Genomic DNA, 24636 nt, shown 5'->3' with positions numbered 1-24636 from the left:
ACAAAGTTATTACAATATTATCTTCCTTATGCTGTACTTTTCATCCCTGACTCATGTAATTTATAACTGGAAGTTTGTGCCTTTTAGTCCCCTTCACCTATATTGCCCATCCCTTTTCCTCTTCCTTTCTGACAATCACCAGTTCTCTGTATTTATGAGTATGTTTCTGTTTTTTGTTTGTTCATTTGTTTTGTTTTCTTAGATTCCACCAGTAAATGAAATTGTGTGGTATTTGTCTTTCTCTGTCTTATTTCACACAGCATAATATCCTTGGTTCATTGATTTTGCAGCAGATGGCAAGAGTTCATTCTTTTACATAGCTGAATAATACTCAATTATGCACATGTATCACATCTTTATGTATTCATCTATCAGTGGATACTCAGGTTTCTTCCATATCTTGGCTACTGTAAATAGTGCTGCAGTAAACCTAGGGGTTTATTTAAATATTTGAATTAGTGTTTTCATTTTCTTTAGGTAAATACCCAACAGTGGAATTACTGGATTGTATGGTATTTCTTTGTCTTTTTCTTTTCTTTCTTTCCTTTTTTTTTTTTTTGAGGAACCTCCATACTGTTTTCCATAGTGGTTGCACCAGTTTACATTCCCACCACGAGTGCATGAGGGTTCCCCTTAGTTCATGTCCTTGTCGACATTTATTATTTCTTTTTCATACTGGTCATTCTGGGAGATGTGAGGTGATATTTCATTATGAGTTTGATTGATTTTCATTTTCCTGATGATTAATAATGTTGAGTATCTTATCATATGTGTTTTGGCCATCTGTATGTCTTCGGGAAAATGTCTGTTCAGGTCCTCTGCCCATTTTTTAATCACATTATGTTTTTCGTTTTTGTTTTGTTTTGGTTTTTGGTTTTTGGTTTTTTTTGTTGAGTTGTATGAGTTCTTTATATGTTTTGGATATTAACTCCTTATTGGATATATCATTTGAAAATATATTCTCCCATTCAGTAGGTTGCCTTTCATTTTGTTGATGGTATCCTTCACTGTGTGAGTTTTTTCAATTTATATAGCCCCAATTATTTATTTTTGCTTTTGTTTCCCTTGCCTGAGGAGACAGGTCCTGAAAAATAATGCTAAAGGTAATGTCCAAGAATATACATTATATATTTTTGTTTTTGTTGTTGTTGTTTTGTTTTTTAAGTTTTATGGCTTCAGGACTTCTATTTAGGTCTTTAATCTATTTTGAGTTTATTTTTGCATATGGTATAAGAAAGTGGTTCAGTTTTGTTTGTTTGTACATAGCTGTCCTCTTCTCAAGCATTATTTACTGAAGTGAAGGTCTTTCCCCATATTCTATTTTTGTCTCCTTTGTCATAGATTAATTGACTATGTTAACATAAATTTATTTCTGGGCTCTCTATCCTGTTCCATTGATCCATGTATCTGTTTTTGTGTTAGTACCATACTGTTTTGTTTACTATAGCTTTGTTAGTATAGTTTTGAAATCTGGGTTATGATACTTCCAGCTTTGTTCTTCTTTCTCAAGATTGCGTTGGCTGTTTGGGGCTTTTTGTGGTTCCATATTAATTTTAGGATTCTTTTCTTCCAGTTCTGTGGAGAATACTATTGATATTTTGATAGCAGTTACATTGAGTCTATAGCTTGCTTTGGTAGTGTGGAAACTTTTACAATATTAATTCTTTCAGTCCATGAGCATGGTATATCTTTTCATTTATTTGTATTGTTTTCACATTTCTTTGATGCAGTTGTAAATGGGATTGTTTTCTTAATTTCTCTTTCTGCTAGTTTGTTACTAGTGTTTAAAAATACAGTAGATCTCTGTATATTGCCTTTGTACTCCTGCAGTTTTACCAAACTCAATTTATTAGTTCTAATAGGTTTTTTTTTTTTTTTTTGAGTCTTTAGGGTTTTCTACATATAGTATAATGTCATCGGCAAATAGTGACAGTTGTATACATTCACCAATTTGGATGCCATTTATCTATTTATTTTGCCTATTTATTTATTATTTTGTCTACTGCAGCTATGACTATCCATATTATATTGAGTAAAAGTGGTGAGAGTGGACATCCTTATTTTATTCCTGATGTTAGAGGAAAAGCCTTCAGCTTTTCACCACTGGGTACGATGTCAGGTGTGGGTTTGTCATATATGGCCTTTATTATGTTAAGGTATATTCCCTCTAAACCCACTTTGTTGAGAGTTTTTACCATGAACACATTTTGAATTTTTCCAAATGCTTTTTCAGCATCTACTGAGATGATTATATGTTTTTTTTTTTTTAACCAATCATTTTATTGATATGATGTATCACATTGATTGATTTGCTGTTACCAATCTATCTCATCCTTGACATAAATCCTACTCGGTGAATGATCCTTTCAATATATTTTGAATTTTTTTGTGAATATTTTGTTGAATATGTTTACATCTACATTAATGGGGGATGTTGGTCGATAATTTTATTTATTCTTTTTCTGTAGTGTTCTTGTCTGGTTTTCATATCAGGCTAATGCTGACCTCATAGAATGAATTTGCAAGTATTCCTTCCTCTTCTGTTTTTGGAATAGCTTAAGAAGGATAGGTATTAATTCTTTAAATGTTTGGTGGAATTCACCTGTGAAGCTAACTGGTCCTAAGCTTTTGTTTTTTCATGGTTTTTTGATTACTGATTCAGTTTCATTATTAGTAGCCAATTGGTCTGTTCATATATTCTTTCTGTTTTAAAATTTATTATTATTATTATTAATGTTTATTTACTTTTGATAGAGAGAGAGAGAGGGAGAGAGAGAGGTGTGAGCGGGGAAGGGGCAGAGAGAGAGGGAGACACAGAATCCAAAGCATGCTCCAGGCTCTGAGCTGTCAGCACAGAGCCTGACACGGGTCTTGAACTCATGGACCACAAGATCATGACCTGAGCCAAAGTTAGATGCTTAACTGACTGAGCCACCCAGGCACCCATATATTCTTTGCTCTTGATTGAATCCTAGAAGACTGTATGTTTTTAGGAATTTATCCATTTCTTCTAGGTTGTCCAATTGTTGCCATATGATTTTTTGTAGTATTCTCTTGCAGTCCGTTGTATTTCTGTGGTGTCAGTTCTTTCACTTTCATTTCTGATTTTATTTCAGTCCCTTCTCTCCCCTTCCTCCCCCCCACCCCCATGAGTCTAAAGGTGATATCAGTTTTATTTCACTTTTCATAGAACTGGCTCTTAGTTTGTTGGTCTTTTCTATATTTTGGTCTCTGTTTCATTTCCACTCTGATCTTTATTATTTCTTTCCTTCTACTGTGGGCTTTGTTTTTCTTGTTCCTGTAAGTGTAAGTTTAGATTACTTATTTGCAATTTTTTCGTTTCTTGAGGTATACTTTTATGGCTATAAATTTCCCTCTTAGAACTGCTTTTGCTGTGTCTCAAAGAGTTTTGAATCATTTCATTGGTCTCAAGGTATTTTTTGAATTCCTCATTCATTTCTTTATTGACCCATTGGTTGTTTAGTGTTATATTGTTTAGCCTCCATGTATTTGTGTTTTTCTTGTAATTGTAATTTATTATAATTGATTTCTGCTTTCATGGTCTTGTGGTTTGAAAAGATGCTTGATAAGGTTTCAGTCTTCTTAAATTTATTGAGACTTGTTTTGTGGCCTGACATGTGATCTATCCTGGAGAATGTTCCATGTGCACTTGAAAAGAATGTGTATTGTTTTTGGATGGGAATGCTCTGCATATATCTGTTTAGTCCATTTCGTCTATTGTGTCTTTCAAAACCACTGTTTCTTTTTCGTTTTTCTGTTTGGATGTGTTCATTGATGTATATTAAGGCCAGTTTTCCCCTTTATGTTTGTTAATGTTTGCTTTTTATATTTTGGTGCTTCTATGTTGGATACATAGATATTTTCAGTTGTTTTATCTTGTTGGATTGATCCCTTTTTTATTATGTAATGACTTTCTTTGTCTCTTATTACAGTTTTTGTTTTAAAGTCTATTTTGTTTGATACAACTATTGCTACTCCAGCTTTTTTGTTTGTTTATTTTGTTCCATTTGCATGGAATGTATTTTTCATCCATATGTGTCTTCAGGTCTGAAGTGAGTCTTTTGTAGGCATCATATAGATGGGTGTTAGTTTTTTTATCCATTAGGTCACTCTAATGTGTGTTGATTGGACCATTTGAATCATTTACATTTAAAGTAATTGTTGATACATATGTATGTATTGGCATCTGTTAATTGCTTTCTGGTTGTTTTTATAGTTCCATTCTATTCATTTCTTCTTCTCTTGCTCTTTTACCTTGTGATTTGATAACTTTTTTAGTGTTATGCCTGGAGCCCTTTCCCTTTATTTTTGTATATCTATTTTTTTTTAAAGCTTATTTTATTTATTTTAAGAAAGAGAGAGAGTGAGCAGGGGAGGGGCTGAGAGGGAGGTAGAGAGAGAATTCTAAGCAGGCCCCATGTCAGTGCAGAGCCCAGCATGGAGCTCAGTCTCAAGAACCATGAGATCATGACCTGAGCTGAAACCAAGAGTTGGATGCTTAACCAACTGAGCCACCCAGCTGCCCCTGTTTTTTCTGTATCTATTATAGGTTTTGGTTTGTGACTACCAGGAGGTTCATATATAACATTCTAGCTATACAGCAGTTTATATTAAGTTGATGGTTGCTTAAGTTCAGACATACTCTAAAAGCACTTCGTTTTTACTCCTTCCCTCTACGTTATACATATACGATGTCTTTTTTTCCCACATCTTCTTATTTTGTATATCCCTTAACTAATTTTTGAAGATGTAATTGATTTTACTACTGTGTCTTTTTCATACTAGCTTTATAAATGATTGATCTATTACCATTATGATATGTTTATATTTATCAGTGAGATTTTTTCTCTTCATAATTTTATTTTTTCTAGTATGATCTTTTTTTTCACGTAAAGAAGTCTCTTTAACACTTCTTATAAGGCCAGTTTAATAGTCATGAACTACTTTAATTCTCGGGGGGGAAACTCTATCTCTCCTTCAGTTCTTAATGATAACCTTTCCAGGTCGAGTATTCTTGGTTGTAGGTTTTTTCTTTTCAGCACTTTGAATACATCGTGCCACTCTTTTCTGGCCTGCAAAGTTTGTACTGAAAAATCAGCTGATAGCCTTGTTGGATTTACCTTGTGCTGAAGTATTTGCTCTTTTCTTGCTGCTTTTAAGATTCCCTCTTTATCTTTAATCTTGGATGTTATTATTGTATGTCTTGGTGTGGACCTCTTTGGGTCTGTCTAGTCTGGGGCTCTCTATGGTTCCTGGTTTATTTCATTTTGCAGATTAGGGAAGTTTTCAGCTATTATTTCTTCAATTAAGTTTCCTGTCCCTTTCTCTCTTCTCCTTTTGTCTCATTTCCTATGATGCAAATGTTGGTACACTTGATGTTGTTCCAGAAGTCCCTTAACCTATACCCATTTTTTAAAATTATTTTTTCTTTTTGTTGTTGAGTTGGGTGGTTTCCATTATCCTGTCTTCCAGATTGTTGATCTGTTCTTCTGTATCACCTGTCTTGTATTGACTCCCTCTAGTGTATTTTTCATTTCAATTATTACATTCTTCAGCTCTGATTGGTACTTTTTTTTACGTTTTTATTCTCTGTGTTGAAGGTCTCACTGAGTTCATACACTGTCCTCTCTAGTCCAGTTAGCATCTTTATGACCATTACTTTGAACTCTTTGTCAGGTAGATTTCTTACCTCCATTTTGTTTCATTATTTTTATGAGGTTTTGTCCTTTTTTGTTTGGAATTTATTCCTCTGATCCTCATTTTGTCTGATTGTTTCTGTGTATATTGGTCAGTTATATACTGCTCTGGAAAATAGTGACCTTATGTAGAAAACTTTCTATGGGTCCCAGTAAAGCAGTCTCCCTTAATCACCAGAAACAGGCATTCCAGGGGTGTCTCCTGAGTGGACTGTGTGTGCCTTCCTCTTTTGACTGGGCCTCGACTACTATGGTTGTGCTGGTAAGTATGGCTGGCCTTCTACAACCTCCCCCCACTTGGAGTTGCTTTAGAGGCTGCCTGCCTCTGAGATGTGGCAAGCTGGCATTTGCTCTGGAGGGGTGCCTGCTGGGATGGGCAGGTTAGTAGGGGCACACTTGGGTGGGTGAGCTGTTTTAGCAAGGAAGATGGAGAGTGTTAGAACTGGCTCTTGCCTGTGTCAGGCCACCTAGGCTGAAGGAAGGCTAGAAAAATAACTCCTACCAGTACTTCTGTTCCGGGGGAAAGTTCCTGTTGATCCTTGCCCCTCTGGCACATGCCCTAAAATTAGTTGGTACATCTCCTTCACCTATATAACCCAGGTGCTCTTCAAACTGCTGCCATTGTGCTTGGTCTTGGATGAGTGATATAGTGTTCTGGCCCTCTAAGACTGATCTTGGTTTCCTATACCTCTTTGGTTCTCTTGGAGTTATACCTGCTGATTTTCAAAGCCAGACATTATGAGACTTGTCTTCCCAGTACAGCTTCCTAGGGCTCGGGATATCCAATGTGGGGCCTGATCTTCTTGCAGTGGGTTTTGTTCCTGACCACTTCTCAGTCCCTCCTGCCCTTCTTGATGTGGCTTTTTCTTTATATCCCTGTGGTCAAGAGCTGTTCTGCTAGTCTTCAGGTCATTTTCAGAATGAGTTGCATTATGTGTACTTTCAGCCTCAGTATGTCTGTGGGTGGAGGTGAGCTCAGGATTCTCCTACTCTGCCATCTTCCCTGTAGTCTCGTTCTGATTTTTTTTTTTTTTTTGAATGGCTGTTGATTTTGATTGGATTATGATAATTTGAATTTTCACTTGTAGATTGCTAAATTTTATTGTATTATTTCAAATAATGTATATTGTTCCAGTTCTCAGTTATTTGAAATCAGTTGGATTATTTTGAGGTGTATTTTAAAGATTTGTTAGTGTGGGTCCAGAACAAGCATATTGTAGGACAAGTTTAACCCCACTACTAAGGAGATGCCCTCCTGAGGATTCAGCTGAATCTCTATGCATTACAAAGTTTATCCACTCTGACTAGTAGGAACATAAACTGTTGCCAGCTGTGTGTGAGCTCCAGCTGTTGTCCCATCTACTCACTTTTGTCTTTTCCTAGCCTTCTGTAGTTTTCTGTCACTTGTGTATGGGTTTTAGTCATCCCAAGACTTGAGCAGACTTTTTTGAGATTCTTACCCAGTGTAGTTTTCTCACTTCTATGCAACTAGAATTTCTAGTTGCCTTATAAACTTAACTTTTTGCCTTATAAACTTTTAACTCTGTTTCCTTAGCTCAGTTTTGCTTGGGTTCCCCCACTATGTCTTCTAGTTTGTAAACTGACTCCAGGTTGTAAGCAGGGCAATTATAGTGCTTGCTTTGCTTTTTTTGCTTTCTTTCAGGTATTACAATCCTATGCTCCCTGTTGTCGAATATCCAGAACCCACTGTTCCATATATCTTGTTCAGTTTTCTAGTTATGTTAGTTGAAAGTTAAGTCTGGTCCTCATGTCTCCATTTTGATTGGAAGTAGAATGGTATCTCTATACTGTAGTTTAAACTTTTTTGACCTTTGTCATACTTTTCCTTTGAAGTAACTATAGTACAGAAGATAATTGATCCTGTAGGAGTGGGTCGCATTCAAGATGTCTGTGCATAAACTGCTGGTGATAGTTAGGAAATATGTGTTTTATTTTTTCTGTTCACTCTTTTTATCTTTTATTATATTTTATATTTTATAAAGTATTTTATAAAAAGTAGAGTGTCTTCTTGTCCTTAAGTCTTTGTGTAAAATTTACACACTAGGAACATGCACTATATTTTTTGGTAGTTTCCTGTATCTTAGACACGACTTCCCACTCTTAGTAAACGTTGAGAAACAGACATTTCTCATTTCTGTATCCATAATAGATTATTATAATATTTAGAAAACACACACTCATTTTGGTATAATGTGAAGAATTTTAGTCTAAAAGTTTTATGCTGTTTGGTTAATTAGAGATTCCCTAATAGAGAATAGAGTATAGTTGCAGGGTTTTCTTGCTCATTTTCTGAAATGAGTCTAATCTGATCTTTCTCCAGATCTGTATTCTTTCTGACTAGGTGACAATCCCAGTGCTCTCTATCCTTGGCATTATTCTCCTTTTCACTGTATTGAAACTATAGTTTATAAGATAGCTGCAGTTGCCCTTGGAGGGCTCTAATGCTTTGGCTTTTTAGGATTCATGCATGTGGTAACAAATAACCACCAGTAACATCATCTCTAAAGGATGAGGACTATAGATATGTACAATTTAAAATTATTTCTTTTGGAAACTCATCTATTTTTCCATTCTTTCTTTATTTCTTCTGGAAATTATATGTGTTCTTCAAGGTTATGCAAGCTTTGACAAGCTGTGCTTTGCCAGCCTATCCAAGGGAAAAGTCAGCACCTTATATAGAGCCAAAGTAGAGGAGAAAAATCCCCAATTTTTATGTCATTGTGTCGGGAAATGGAAAGCATAGTGGGTATGTGTGCAGATATATGTAAACTTGTAGCTCTGCATGCTGTTGGGTCTATATTGTGTTCTTTTTATGTCTTATAGGGGCAATATGATACAGGCCATGGTAAAAAAGGTTTTTTTTTTTAATTCACTTTTTAAAATAGGTGGATGTTGGGGCACCTGGGTGGCTCAGTCAGTTAAGCATCTGGCTTGGCTCAGGTCATGATCTCGTGTTTTGATTTGTGAGTTCGAGCTCCACCCTCGGCTCTATGCTGTCAGTGCAGGGTCCACTTAGGATTCTCCGTCTCCCTCCCTCTCTGCCCCTCCCTGGCTCGCATGCTCTCTGTCTCAAAAAAAAAAAAAATACTAAAATAGGTAGATGTTTTTGTGATGCTGACTGTCAAGATAAAATTTCTATTTTTAGTTAATGTATCTGGTATCTATATGATATTTATATACATAAATGAAATGTTTATGTAGCCTTTGCATTTTACCCTAGACTTTGTTGTGTGCTAGCTTGTGTTTGACTCTGGTTTCATTTGGCCTCCTTTTTCTGAGACTGTACCTATTAAATGTACACAGCCTACCTTCTCGTGTTCCAGTGCAACTTTATGTTACTCATCTACTTTTTTCTTTTGCTTGCGTTCTGGACAAGATTTCTCCCTCTATATTTATTCTTTCCTCCTTTGAAAGTCACCTCTTTAGTATACCATTTCACTAGGGTATTATTATACAATTTGATAAATTGAGTAATCCTCATGTATTAATGATACTGCTACTGATAGTAGGGAGTTTTGGTATTTAAATTGATAATTACAGTAGGTTATTAATATTATAATGTTAAGCACTTTGAGTGAGAGTTCATTTTCTTTTATTTAATTTTAAGAGTTTTTAGGCTTTATTTATTTTTTCCTTTTGCATTTATTGCTGTTTTCTTTTTTTTTATATGAAATTTATTGTCAAATTGGTTTCCATACAACACCCAGTGTTCATCCCAACAGGTGCCCTCCTCAATGCCCATCACACACTTTCCCCTCCCTCCCACCCCCCATCCACCCTCAGTTTATTCTCAGTTTTTAAGAGTCTCTTATGGTTTGGCTCCCTCCCTCTCTAACTTTTTTTTTCCTTTTCTTCCCCTCCCCCATGGTCTTCTGTTAAGTTTCTCAGGGTCCACATAAGAGTGAAAATATATGGTATCTGTCTTTCTCTGTGTGACTTATTTCACTTAGCATAACACTCTCCAGTTCCATCCACATTGCTACAAAGGCCATATTTCATTCTTTCTCATTGCCATGTAGTATTCCATTATGTATATAAACCACAATTTCTTTATCCATTCATCAGTTGATGAACATTTAGGCTCTTTCCATAATTTGGCTATTGTTGAAAGTGCTGCTATAAACGTTGGGTACAAGTTTTTAGGCTTTTTTTAGATTCTTACCATGAGGAAAAGATATGTCTTTTTAAAACAAGTAGATAGTCTCTTAAAACCATCAGGTTCTTGGAGAAAATTATTTTTCTTGAAACTCAGGCCAGTAGAGGTATGTCTGTATTGTTTCCTTGGTATCTACAAGTCAGGTATTTTCATGGATGTTCTGCTCGTCCCAAAAAGAGAGCGTAAAGCTGAGTTTTTCACTTGGGGAGTGCTTAAATGCTCCACAAAGCAGTGACCAGATTTGTTTCATTTTGTGCCCATGTGGTTTCTGTGGGTAGTTTGTTGTTTTAAAAACTTTCAAAGAAGAGCATTTTTTTTTCCTGGCAATCATGTGTATCCCATGTAAGTATTTTTCATTATTAATAATCTTGAGAAGAACCAACTCCAGGTCATAATACATTTGGCTAAAATCATAAGGTTTTATCCAGTCATCCCATATGATTTGTGTCTGGTTTGCCAAAATCCATTAATTTGAAATTCCCAAAGGGCAGAGTAATGGTTTCCTCTCCTGTTTCTGTCACCAACCTGATTTTGTAAATTATTTCTATCAATTTTGTGTAAATTAATAGTCTTTAAGAGCAGTTCATGAGATATATAGATTTAATTTCTTCTAGGCCTATAGGCTGGTTTTACTTTGGGGTGTTTCCACCCCTTCTTTCATTCTCTGTATAGAAATTTCCCTTTCTGTTTATGACTTGAATTCCAGCTTTCTTATTGTGTTTTGCTTTTCATCTTCTTCCTCATTTAGGCTTAGTGGTTAGAAATCTTGTCTTTAATTGAATTTCAAAGTGGTTGAGTTTTTGTCATTTTCCGTTCTCCTGTCCAGCAGTGAGGGTTTGCTTCTGTAGGTATGCTGCAACCTTTTAATAATGAATTTGGTTTTAAAGAGAAATTGAATTAAATTCTTGAGTTATTTCAGAAAGTTGTAACATCATGCTATTTATATTTCTGGCCACAGTGAGGGTTTTCATGAAAATGAAGTTTTGTAGTGAAGTTTTTCAAAGTGAAGCTTTTGTGTCTCAGCTTGTAGGCATGAAAGGTGTCTTTAGGATTTGGCTAGCTCAGAATTACAATGTTAAATAGTCCACATAAATTTTTTAGTTATTAAGTGAATACTATTTATAATTAGGAAGTAAACAGAAAGAAAACCTGAAGAACCCCTTCTCTGAATTTTCTGATTTATCAGAGGACGAAACTGAAATCTAGATAGATTCCGTGACTGAGATAATCTGCAATTTAATGGAAGCATTAGGTCTAAGCGCCTAGAGCCCTGACCCCACATCCAGTGCTCTTTCCACTCCCTTGGAATCTCTTACTATCTTATCCCTAATAAAATAACAATTTAGTGTAAAATGTGATAACATTCTGGTTTTAAAATACTCTAATACATTTTATTTTTGTGATATAAGTTTGAGTGATGAAAGCTTACAAATTCATACCACATTTTCCTCTTGTCCTATAAAAACAGTATTGTCTTTGAGGTTATCATTTGGTTATTTGAGGAAGGAAATTGTTTGGCCTTTATTTGTTTAAGCCTATTCTTCATTGTATTAAAGTAATTTTTAAAATTTTCCAAGGCTATGAAAACATGCAAATAAGAACTTCCTATTTAGCATTTATTGATAGCCTATTTAGCATTATTTCTTTCCTGTCTTTCTAACTGAACCTATTTTCTTCAGGCATCTAACCCTTCTTCACATGACTCAGAAAAAGGGGTCTTCTTTCCTCGATCCAGGATTGAGAGTCTAAGTGAAACATGGAAATTCCCTTTCTTTGCTAGTGACAGGTTCAAAGATGGGCAGATCACAATCTCAGAATATCTCGATCACTTTGTTTCCAGCCTGTTGGTAAAGTTCCACACAGGCACTCAGCCAGGGGAGTTTACAGAGAGTTCCTGAAGCTTTGACTTGTAGTGCTTAGAGCCTGCTGTATCTGTGTGCTTCCTCTTATATTTGACAATGGTTATACATTTCCTTATTGTTTAAGCTCGTTTGCTTTTGGAATTTCTGTTACTTCTGGATAAAAAGTATGCTATCTGATGCATCTCCTAATACTTTATTTTACACTGTGAAAGATGATTCAATAAGAGATTTTGGCTACTAAATTGATGTGAATTCAAGGAATAGGGGAGACTTTCAATAGATTTGAAACTAGAAGAATCTCTGAAGAGATTTGTGACTGAGAGAATTATAAAATCAGGGCTCTGAAGGCATCATAACCCATTGTGGTTTACCTTTCATCTTTTAGCTCCACTGAACTTTTCCTTTTAAACCACTGACTCCCTAAATCCAGTAGTTTCTGTTCATTCCTTATCTTCTTTGACCTCTATTAAGCCTGTTTCTATTCTTGTACAGTTCTTCCTTATTATTTCTAGGGTATCATTCTGTCTTTGTATATTCATGATCATCTCTTTTAAATTTCTTTTACTAACTTACTTTATTCGACCTATCCCTTGAGTAGTAATGGTTTTCTATGTTGTTGTTGTTGTTGTTTTTGGCCTAATTAAAAAAAAAAAACCCTTTTATTGTTTAGAATAATTTTAGATTTATAAAAAATTATGAACTCAGTACAGAGAGTTCTTATATACCCCATTCACAGTTTTTCCTATTATTGATATATTAGTATGGTACATTTGTTAAAATTAATGAACCAATGTTTATACACAATTACTAATTAAAGTACATGACTTTTTTCAGATTTCCATAGTTTTTATCTACCTTCTTTTCTCTATTCCAGATTCCCATAAAGCACGATATCATATTACATTTAGTTGTTATGTATACTTAGGTTCTTCTTGGGTGTGATGATTTTTTAAACTTAACTTGCTTTTGATGACCTTGACAGTTTTGAGTAGTACTGGTCTGGTGTTTTATAGATTGCCCTTCAATCAGTTGAGGTTGGTCTGATGTTTTACTCACATTTGGAATGAAGTTATAGGTTTTTGGGAGGAGACCATGTATGTAAAATGTCATTTGATCATGTCATATCAAGGGTACATACTATCAACGTGACTTAATCATTGCTAATGTTGACTTGAATCATTTGGCTGAGATGGTTTTTGTCAGGCTTCTCTGCTTTACATTTCTTCTTTCCCCTCCTTTCCATATGTATTCTTTGGAATGAAGTCGGTGTGTTCAGGCCATACTTAAGGAGTGGGGAGTTCCTCCTTCTTGAATATAGAGTATCTGTATAAATTAATTGGAATTTTTCTGCATGGAAAATTTTTCCTTCCTTCCTTCCTTCCTTCCTTCCTTCCTTCCTTCCTTCCTTCCTTCCTTCCTTCCTCCTTCCTTCCTTCCTTCCTTCCTTCCTTCCTTCCTTCCTTCCTTCCTCCTTCCCTCCCTCCCTCCCTCCCTCCCTCCTTCCCTCCCTCCTTCCTTTTGTCATTTATATCAATATGGACTTGTGGATATTTATTTTCTACTTTATTTGGCCTAATTTTTTAATTACTGTATTTATATTGATGCTTTCTAAATATGTTTATCTTGGCAATTTTCACTTCTGTTTTAGAAAGAGCTCTTTCTAGTTAACTCCCTATTGGACTGTATTCCGCTGGCTTTTGTTTTTGTTTTTGGTTTTGGTTTTGTTTTGAAACTTTAAATGTGACCATATTGCCTAGACTCATACTAATCATTTTATACCTCATCTCTTTCATTTTATGCCTCATTGTCCTACCTAAACTTTCTTTTCTACCTGCTTTCTCAAGCTAGAAACCAGTGGAATCTTTTAGTTTTCCTTTCCCTTTTACAACCCCCATTAGTAGCTTTTATTTGGATTATATTTATGTCTTTCATTTCCCTAAAACTAACCTATTACTTCCACCTCTTTATCCACATTGCTTCATAGACCCTTTTCTAAAATACATGTCACTTATTCAGAATACTTACATCCCTTCTCAGAATCCTTCAGTGAGTTCTGTCTCTGACTCTAATTTAACTGTGATTTTAGGCAAATTACTTGGTCTTTCTCTAGCCTAAGTTTTCTTTTTTAGAAAGTGTAGATAGATAATGATAGACATCTTCTGAGGATTAAAAGTGGTAGCATATCTAAAGAGTTTAGGTATGTGTCTGATACAAAGTAGTACACTGTACAAGATAGTTATTTTTATTGTTTTATGACTCCAACTCCTTAGAATGACCTTTCACAATTTGGCTCCTACCTACTTATCCAGCAGCTTCATTTGTAGATATTCTTCTGCCATGGGCACCTTGTCATTCAACAGTTTCATATTACTCGTTGTATTTTGGGTTTGCCATACTATGTGCTTTTTATACCTGTCCTTTCTCACATGTTCCTTTGTCAGAAGTGTTTTTATCTTTCTTGACTAACAGGAAAAAGTGGCTTTTGCATATCTCAATATTCAACTTAAATATTCCCACCATGCAGAGTTAATCATCACCTTTTCCTATTCCTGTCACTATACCATGTGTATAGATATCTAATGTATACTAATATATGTTTGCAAGTTTGTCTTTGTTAAATTGTGACCTCCAAGGGGAAAGGAGTAAACTTATCATTATATTGCCAGCATTTAATATCACTCAGTTAAATTTGTTACATAGACTGCCTTGCAAGTGCTGAAATCATGTCTAAGTATCCTTTACTAATGGTCAGCAGGCTTCTACTTGAACCCACCCTGTAGTGGCACATTTATAATTGGAGAGGTGGTGATTACTTTTAGCCGGGTCTAAATTTTAGAATTTTAATTTTATGTAGATTTTAAATCTCTTTGCTTTTGGCTTTCATTTGTCTGTTCTCTGGAGCCATCATTAGTCTGTGCATTCAGCATTGTGCAAATATTTGAGCACCAAATAAGTTTTATTTTTATTTTTATTGTTTTTTAACGTTTATTTATTTTTGAGAAAGAGGGAGACAGAGCATGAACGGGGGAGGGTCAGAGAGAGAGGGAGACACAGAATCTGAAACAGGCTCCAGGCTCTGAGCTGTCAGCACAGAGCCTGATGCGGGGCTCGAACCCACGGACCGCGAGATCATGACCTGAGCCGAAGTCGGATGCTTAACCGACTGAGCCACCCAGGCGCCCCTACACCAAATATGTTTTAAGTATGTTTCAGAAATCTCTTGGTTAGAAATGAAATAAACCTGAAACACTCCAGCCTAAGAAAAACAAGTTTGACATTGATATTCTCCAGACTTTTTTGATTATTTACCTCTATCAGGTATCAGGTATACGTCCAATATGGGTGTGTTTATCTACTCATTGTGTGTGTGTGTATGCATGTGTGTATGACTATAGTCATACGTACGTTATAAAACAGACACAAATATAGTACTTCGCCAAAGATAATATAAAATACGTGTATTTTATTTTAGATGGAGTATTTCTTCTCACATTCTGATGGATCGTCTTGCTTGTCTCCTGCTCCTCCTCAGGGTGGTATGTGCACACCATCTTAAAGACGTCTGATCTACGTAATCAGACTCTGTTATGGGTAGGGTTGGAGCTGGTCTTTGGGATGACTGAAAAGATTCATATACCTTCAGGAGATTTGCTTTGTTTTTCTTCTTAATTGCTTCACTCTTTCAGACCAGCTTCTCTCTGGGGCTAGGGCCATGGTTGCTAGCTTTGGGCTTGAGCCTTTACAGCTTTCATTTGTTTATTGAACAAATTCCGAATGGAGAATATAGTCTGTGCCAGGCACTATTCAAGGTATTGAAGATACAGCAATGAGTATTAAAAAGAAGTATATTTAAGTGATAAGTGCTATGTAGAGAATTAAAGTAAGATGATGTGACAGTGATTAAGTGACTGCTTAAGAAAGCCTTTGTCCAGAGGGAATGTTAAAGCTGAGATCTGAATCAAAAGAAATAACTAGCTTTGTAAATATCATGAAGAAGAGCATTCCAGGGAATAGCTTAGGCAAAATTTTTAAAGTGGGACTGAACGTGCATGCTGAGGAAGTAAGATAAGGTGGTGGAGTTCATAACTTAGTAGATAAAGAGAGTTTGTGAACAGAAAGGGAAGGGACTTTCTCCCTTCTATATCTAGTTGGAAACATCCCAAGGAAAGATTGATTGATTGAGCTATAGTTTCCTATCCTTAGGACTAATTATTAGTTGTTTTATTTTATTTAGTTCAGTTTGAGCAAATTGCCCACCATTATGGCTAGGAGAAGCTTGGAGGGAAGGGTGTTGGGTTGGCAAAATTAAGAGATGCCACTTACTATGTGTGCCTTATAGCACAAGGGGTTTTCATTTTGTTATCTAAGAGTTCTGTTTTAATACATTTGAAGATAGCTATCATTTCTTTGTTGACTTTTTATGAAGGCTAAACTTTTGTAGTTTTTTTCAATATCTCTTCATTCTTCTCTGAAATAAGTCTTTAACAACATGTATTATTTCAACAGTACATGGTAGTGGTGAGGGTGAAAGGTGGAAAGAGAAAATGAAAGTCTCAGTTCATTCTTTGAATATATCCATTCTACTCCCTGAACAGCCATTCATGTGTAAAGGATACATGTAATGTGATGATTCTCTGTACTTTATTTTCTAAGACAGGCAAATTGACCAGTGTATTTTAGGAAGCATTTTTTAAGTTAAAACAAAGAGAGTTTTCAGATGTCTCTGCGTAATGGAGAAGACTTTAACTCACATTGTTTCATCTTCCAAATATTTTGAGTGATAGTTTTGCCTATTGTTTTTTGGTAGTATTAAAAACTTTGATCCAATATGACAGTTGCAGCTGCATGGTTTGCATTTTGAATAGTGGCGGGTGGACATAATACTGATTCATTGGTGGTATTTACCATTATGGGAAAAACTGGATACCAGATTTTGATGTTTCTGAAATGATGCAGTTTGTAGCATATCAGCACTATGTGATGTTTTGTAACAATCTTAATTTTTTTAGTTTATTTATTTTAAGAGAGACAGAGAGAGCATGAGTGGGAGAGGGGAAGAGAGAGGGAGAGAGGGAGAATCCCAAGCAGGTTTCGCGTGGTCAGTGCGTAGAGTCCTATGTAGGGCTCAAACTCACGAAACTGTGAAATCGTGACCTGAGCTGAAATCAAGAATCTGTGTCTTACCTGACTGAGCCACCCAGGCACCCCAACAAGCTTAATTTTTGAAGTCGCATGGAATAGGTGTCTATAAGGAAGCATGAGAGTCTAATTTCTATAAATTAATATGATGTATATTTTTAATAAACTGTACAATAATTGTAGTATTTGATACCATGTTCTTTTTAAGAAATCATGTTATTATTTATTCAATTTATAGTGCTTGAGCTAAGTTAGGTTTGATTTCTAACCTAGAAAGAACTCTTACGTTAGAGTTCCAAGGTGAGCCTCATATATTTGAGTATATTTTTATTTTTTTTAAATTTATTTACTTTATTTTAGAGAGAATGTGAGTGCTCATGAGAGCAGGGGAGAGGGTCAGAGGAAGAGAGAAAGAATTTCAAGCAGGCTCCATGCTCAGCATAGAGCCTGATGTGGGGCTCGATCCCATGACCCTGGGATCAAGAGTCAGACACTCAACTGACTAAGCCACTTAAGTGGCTAAGTACTTAAGTACTTAATTAAGTACTAAGTACTTAATTTAGATATTGAACTGCTATATATTATGGATATTAGAAGCTTTAAGAAATTCCCTAAAAATAGAGATCTATGGTAATTAATTGGCTTTACTACTACTACTATTACTACTACAGAATTTTAGCAATGCCTTTCTGTATTGTAAGTTTGGGTTTTGAATAGTGGGTTGTGAGAAATAAATTGGAAATCTTATCTCTGTGGGTTGGAATCTGGTGTGGCTTCAAATGACAAACAAAATATTTTAGCATGTATATGCCAGGTAAAATTTCAAATGGATTTTCCATAGGGTACAAACTTTTGAAGCCAAATAATATAAAGGGATTTTATACTTACAGGCAGACTCCTGTTGAGTTACATTGGTTTTGCTAATTTATGGTGGGGAAATCAATAGCTGATGAAGCAAACAACTAAAGAAATATCTTGTACAGTTTGTTTCTGTCCACTTGTGACACGTTGTTTGGGGAGGAGTTCTGAGGTGACGTGTAAGACTTGGTATCCTAAAAGTCTGGTGGGTTTTTTCTTTATATTTTTAAAATAACAGGTGTATTTCAAGATCTAGAATATCTTGTTTTGCTTCAAGGAATTGTCCTAGAAGAATTGAAGTTAGTAGTTTCACATTTATAATTATACTTCAATGAAGATATATATGTTTTCTTCCTTTCTTCTAATTTATTTGAGAATTTTAGGAAAGGAATATTGTGCTGCTAGTAGAATGGCCGGTTTACAAGAGTCTAGGTGAATTTATTGTCTTTCAGCTTGCATTATTCTTATTTATATGAGTGGCTGGAGATGTCACATGTAATTTGAGGTCTACATCTGGTTTTATGTTGAGTGAATCTGATTTAGGCTCAGCTATCTTCAATGGTGATTTTCCCAGCTGTAAATTAGGAATTTGGCATAGAAAACTGTGTGGTTTTGTGTAAGTAGAATTCAGATTGTGATGTTTTCTGTCACTTCATAATTCTAATTTTAGAGGTTCGGTTTTTAAAGCAGAATAATTCACTCCAGAAAAGTCTAAAATCTGATTACTCATACATTGCCAGGAACATTGATGGTCAATGGTTTGAGTCAAACTGAGTATCTTTTATTAGAAATATGGTGAAGAGTTTTACTCATCCACTCAGAATTGTAGCCATGAACTTTCTTTTGTTTTCTTGATTTCAAGTTTTTATTTAAATTCTAATTAGTTAACATATATGGTAAAATTGGTTTCAGGTGTAGTGTTTAGTGATTCATCACTTCGTATAACACGCAGTACTTTTCTATCTTGTAAAGACTACAGGAAACCCTTTGTATTTGCATTCTCAAATGTCTTGGAAGCAGAGATACTATGGGATTTTTCCTTCACTGGTAATAAAAAGGGAGGAGTAGGGGATAAATGTGCAGCATGAGCCACTCATTGCTGTTTGCCTTTCCTTAAAAAGAAAAAAAATTCACCTTTCAAATTAGTGGTCTAAAGTGGACAGGTTTCAATTGGAATATGGCAGGTACCACAAAGTCTTTCCTTGTAGTTATTACCTTCTTGTGCAGTGCCATCTATTTGATTATAAATGCCTTGAGGATTGAGTTTACTATATATTCATCTTTGTATTCTGTTACACTTAGCTCCTCACATAATTTACACAGGTAAGTGTAGCGGGCAGTTGAGTTAAATTGGATTGGCTTGAATTGGAGGGGGTGAGGATTAGGCAGATGGGAAAACAGGGCTAGTCTCTGGGAAGTTAAAAGTCTTTTAGTCCTTCTAGATATCTTGTTTTAGTTTAAGTAATCAAGATGGTGATGTTTTATTTACCTTTAAAACCCTTATGGTTGACGAGTCAGAAATTGTAGCGTATCCTTCTCTGTTACCAGCTGGCAATTTACCTTTCAATAAGCTGTTCTGGTTAATAATTCTGGTGGCTAAAAAATACCATTACATATATTGTTTCAGAGGATAATTCTCATGAATTAATTTCTAGACTAACTTCTTCAGTCTTTTTCTGCTCCCCACCTCCCCATTTAAAAAACTAATGTGGAATTTGCATATTTTGTGAAATGTACAGATAGGGGGTGTAGAATTCATTGTGTTTGACATATATATAACTGTGTACTGTATACTCCTATCAAGATAGGAAACATTTCCATTTTCCCAGAAAGTTCTTTCATTGACCTTATGCTCTCTCTATAGACCATTTTACCCCATCCTCTGATCCACTCTTCTGATTTCTTTTACATAGGTTAGTTTTACCTGTTATTGAACTTCATATAAATGGAATTACACAATATGTACTCTTGGTGACTGGCTTGTCACCCAACATGTTTTTGATTTTTTTTTTATTATTAAGTCTGTTGCTTTAGTCTGACACATAACATAAAATTTACTGTCTTCACCATTTTAAAGTATACAGTTCAGTGGCATTAAGTGTAATCACGTTGTGTTATCACCGCCATCCGTCCACAGATCTGTTTTCATCTTGCAAAACTGAAACTTCATCCTTATTTCTTAATTAAAAAAAACAACAACGTTTTCTAGAAAGAACATAGGGAAAAAAGAAAAAAAGCATAGGGGTGCCTGGGTGGCTCAGTTGGTTAAGTGGCCAACTTCGGCTCAGGTCATGATCACAGGGCTTGAAGGCTCCTGAGTTTGAGCCCTGTATCGCTCTGTGCTGACAGCTCAGAGCCTGGAGCCTGCTTCAGATTCTGTGTCTCCCTCTCTCTCTGCCCCTCCCTGCTTGCACTCTGTCTCTGTCTTTTTCTCAAAAATAAATAAATATTTAAAGAACAAAAAGAGCTTATATTACAATCTCCTTTATCCAACTCGATTGGATATTGCTTATAAAATTTTTTTTTGGCTAGAGTGGTTAGTCATAAAAATGTTATGTATATACCTTAAAACATAGTATATATTTATAACCCAGTGTTTTGATATTAAGCCTACATCTTTTCTATGAACATAGGTCTCCTGATTGAAATTCATCATGGCCTTTCTTAAATCACATCTACACCATTATCTTCAATATCTAGTTTCATTTTCCTTTTAGGTATGATGAGACAGTTGAAAAATAGTCCCAGTGGTTACTGTTCTAAATTTTTTAGTCTTACTTCTTGAAAATATTTTTTTAAAAAGCAACTAGACTTTATCAAATTGTTATGAAATGTTCAACTTACTCAGGGAAATGATGACTTCCAGTTCTTATAGATTTTAAAATATTTAATCATATAATTATATTAGCAAATAAATTGGATTAAATATGTTTAGAGCAAAACAACTGATTCTTACTAGTGTATAGTCAACTCATGGGAGGATAGGTATAGGGTCATGTCTTAGTAGCCTTGACACTTTCCTTCACACAGTAAGAATCAAAAGTAATGGGGCATATATGTTTCTTTCATGATTAATTTATGAGTTACTTAATGGAAGACAAAGAAATTTGTACTGTAGATACTAAGTTGATAATTTAAAAGTCTCTAAAAGTTTCATTATTATACTATAAACAGGTAGTCTGCTGTCTTCCCTATTGTCATAGTGAGTTTATTTGTACATAAAATGAAATTGTAGTTTTGGTTTGTTATCTGTCGTTTAGTACAGAACTCCCAAAACTTAGTTGCTTAAACAACTATTTTATTTTGCTCACAATTTTGTGGGTCGGGAATTTGGGAAGGATTTTGATGGCTGTGTACTGTTGTGTCCTCTAGCACTGAGGCTGCCATTTCTGGAAGAGTGGGAGATTCATTAGGTGTTTTTCTCTTGATGTGGTCTCTCCACATGGCTATTTTGGGTTACTTTACAACATAGTAGTCTTAGGATAGTAAAATTTCTTCTGTGGAGAAGCATCATCCAGAGCAAGTTTTCCAAAGTACAGGAAGTGAAAGCCATCAATTTCTTAAGGTCTAAGCCTAGAAAATGGTACAGTGTCATTTCTGTCACATACTAGTAGTCAGAGCCATCATGGACCTCATTCAAGGCATGCCATAGATTGTGTGGCCATTTTACATCTGATACAGGCTTAAATGGTATATACAATTGATGACATTTTTATTTTTAAAGGCCTGAGAATATTTCTGGTGGATGTCAGCATTGAAGTCTGTGGAAGAACACATGGGTCTATATTTAACTGATTCAAATTATAAATGAATATGAAACATCTGGAGAGAGTAAAACTGATGAAGGATAGAATGCTGGCAGCAACATCATTATAGTAATGGCTACTGTAAAGTTCTAATTTATCAGTTCAGCTCCTGTTCTACCGTTCAGTTTGAGTTATAGTGCTTCATAGCATTAAAAAAAAAAAAGGAGGAAAACAAAGTACAGTAACATACGAATTTGAGTTTTAATCTTTTGGCAGGATGCAAATCCCATTTGGTGTCTGGTAAAAGACATTTTAGACAACAGTGTGAGTTGGTTTTAAGTGGACTAGGTCATTTTAAAATAAATTTAATGGTTGCAAGTAACTGTTTTCTTCTTTGGTACTAATGCTAGTAATTTATGTACATATGTTGGTAAAATTTACTATTGATTTTAAATATAGTATCCTTTATCATCTCTAATGATAAAGGAAAATCAGATCTTCTGAGTATCATTTCATTTCAGTGACACACTGTGGTCTTTTTTGATGATCAATGAAGACTCAGGGAAGAATATCTAAAATGGTCATTAGAAATAATTTATTTCATTAGGCTTTGTTGTACTTTGCTCTTCGAAATAATACACTTTTATTAAGATCAGCCAACATTTGAGCATGTGTTATGTTTTGTTAGATCTGAGAATATCTAGGTCAAAGAAAGTTGATTTACTCTGTCAAATGAATGTAATTAATAATGTTGTTGAATTATTTTTTGAATAAAGCAGGAATGGAAATACTCTTCCTTTCCTTGTGATTGTTTGGTGCTGGCACCTGTTTTCCTGATGGTGTCAAGAAGAATTACTTTCAGATGTTAAATCCACTATAATTTTAAGAGATCCTTCTCTTTATAGGCAGAGTGGTATTTCCAGTGACTTTTAAAACATTGTTATTAGTTATGACTCATTAAATTTCTTATGTACTTTTATTCTGTTACATAATTCATAGAAATTAATATTTTTTTGTAGTCATTAACTTATTTCCCTTATTTTATATAAATATATATTAGGTAGAGACAGTTTTCTGTGGAAGAGTGTTTCTGTTTGGTTGTATTCTTTTATATATAATATAGATACCATGAGTGACAGTATAAAATTACATTTATAAGCTTAATGTCACTGTGTGTTTGTATGTATTTTAATTTGGGTAATTTCTTTTTATTTATTTTGAAGTTTACTGATTTTTTTCCCCTTATTCTGTAGAGTCATGATAAGCCCAAAACGAATTTCCCGCTCTGATAGTGTGTTTTTAATTATCAGCATTTACATTTTCCTTTTTTTTTTTTTTTTTTTTTTGGTAGTTTCCATCTATCTGTTGATATCCATTTACATATGTTTTCTAACTTTGCATTATATTCTTATATTATGCACAGTTGCTTTTTTTTTTTTAAGTTCTTGTCATCTGGGTCATTTCTTGGTCTAGCTTTGTTGATTTATTTGTCTCTTAAGTCATTTATTTCTTCCTTTCTCCTTCCTTTCCTTGTTTGTCTTATAATTGTTGTCACCCTCTATAAAAAAGAGTGACGTAAATTGTATTTATACCATAAATTGGACATACCTCTTTTTCTTCAGGTCATTGATGTTAGGGTTTCTAAAACATACTAAATTAATGCATTATGAAACTAAGGCAGATATGTAATAAATTGACAAACTAATTCAAAGGAAAATGCATTGTAAGCCAAAACATTTTAAATGCTTTTAAAAAAAATGTCCATTTACTTTTGGGAGAGAACAAATGGGGAGGGGCAGAGAGAGGGGGATGGAAGATCCGAAGCGGGTTCTGCGCTGACAGGCTGAAAGCAGGGATCCCATTGTGGGGCTTGAACTCAAGAACCACAAGATCCATGACCTGAGCTGAAATCAAATGCTCAGCCAACTGAGCCAGCCAGGTGCCCCTCGAAACATTTTAAAAGAGAAATATTTAAGTTTCATTTTACATACTTTTTGAATGTATGTATGTATAATTAAAAGAAAACCTTTTTATTTTAAAATAACTATAGATTTATAAGAATTTGCAAAGATAATACAGAGAAGTCCTGCTTATTACTTACCTTCCACTTTCCCAAGTGGTTTCATTTCATGTAACTACAGTACAATATCAAAGCCAGGAAACTGATATTGATAACAATGTGTGTGTATAGTTTTGTGTCATTTTATTGCATCTGTGCATTTGTGTAACCATTACTACATCAAAATACAGAACTGTTCCATCATCAATAAGATCTCCTTTGTACTACCCTTTTATAGTCACTCCTACTCCCTCCCTCTCCATCATTCTTTAACTTCTAGAAACCACTCATTTGTTCTCCATATTTACAACTTTGTCATTATGAGATTGTTATATAAATGGAATTAACAGTATGTGACCTTTTGAGATTGGCTTTTTTTTCACTCAGTATAATGCCTTTGACATCCATTCAACTCATTGCGTGTTTTGATAGTTTTTTTTTTCCATTTTCTTTTTTTTTTTTCCTTTTTAATGCTGACTAATACTTCAGTGGTGTGGATGTGGCACAGTTTGTTTATTATTTTAGGACATTTTGGTTGTTTCCAGTTTTTGGCTATTAAAAATAAAGCTATGAACAATTACATACAGATATTTGTGTGGATGTTAAGTTTTCCTTTTTCTGAGAAAAATCCCCAGAAGGTCTATTGCTAGATCTTATGGTAAGTATTGTTTAACTTTTAAAGTAACTGACAAATACATTTTTCAGAGTGGCTGTACCATTTTATATTTGCACCATCAGTGTTTGAAAGATTTTTTCTCTACATTTTTGCCATCATTTGGTATTGTCACTGCTTTTTATTTAACCGTTCTAATAGGTGTGTAATGATATTGCACTGTTTTCTTAATTTACATTACTCTAATAACTAGGGATATTGAATGTCTTATAATTTGCTTAATTGTCATTCTCTGTGTGTATCCTCTTTGGTGAAATGTTTATATTTTATCCATTTATCCATTTTCTAATTGGATTTTGTTTTGTATTTTTTTGTTTTACCATTGAGTTTTGAGAGTTCTTTATGTGTACTTGAGTCCTTTGTCAGCAGATACGTGGTTTGTAGATATTTTTTCCTAGTCTGTAG

The 24636-nt window shown here is 34.7% G+C and overlaps 1 protein-coding gene across 14 annotated transcripts in view; it reads left to right on the top strand.

The window, feature by feature from the left end:
• The window catches only part of CCDC91 (coiled-coil domain containing 91), a 353160-nt gene that overhangs the window by 35982 nt on the left and 292542 nt on the right, over positions 1-24636 (top strand). For 4 of the 14 annotated variants that reach the window (XM_058743220.1, XM_058743218.1, XM_058743227.1 and 1 more), the window contains one exon: positions 15229-15292. The exons of 9 other annotated variants lie outside the window; for them this stretch is intronic. In XM_058743220.1, the coding sequence (XP_058599203.1) occupies positions 15229-15292 (64 nt within the window). Of the gene's footprint in view, positions 1-15228; positions 15293-24636 lie in introns of those variants that run through there. One more of the 14 variants, XM_058743236.1, reaches the window with a different exon arrangement.

This window comes from Neofelis nebulosa, chromosome 8, assembly GCF_028018385.1.
Source record: "Neofelis nebulosa isolate mNeoNeb1 chromosome 8, mNeoNeb1.pri, whole genome shotgun sequence".
NCBI lineage: Eukaryota > Metazoa > Chordata > Mammalia > Carnivora > Felidae > Neofelis > Neofelis nebulosa.
Note: the sequence above shows the minus strand (reverse complement) of the source record. Positions and strands in the feature narration are given on the sequence as shown.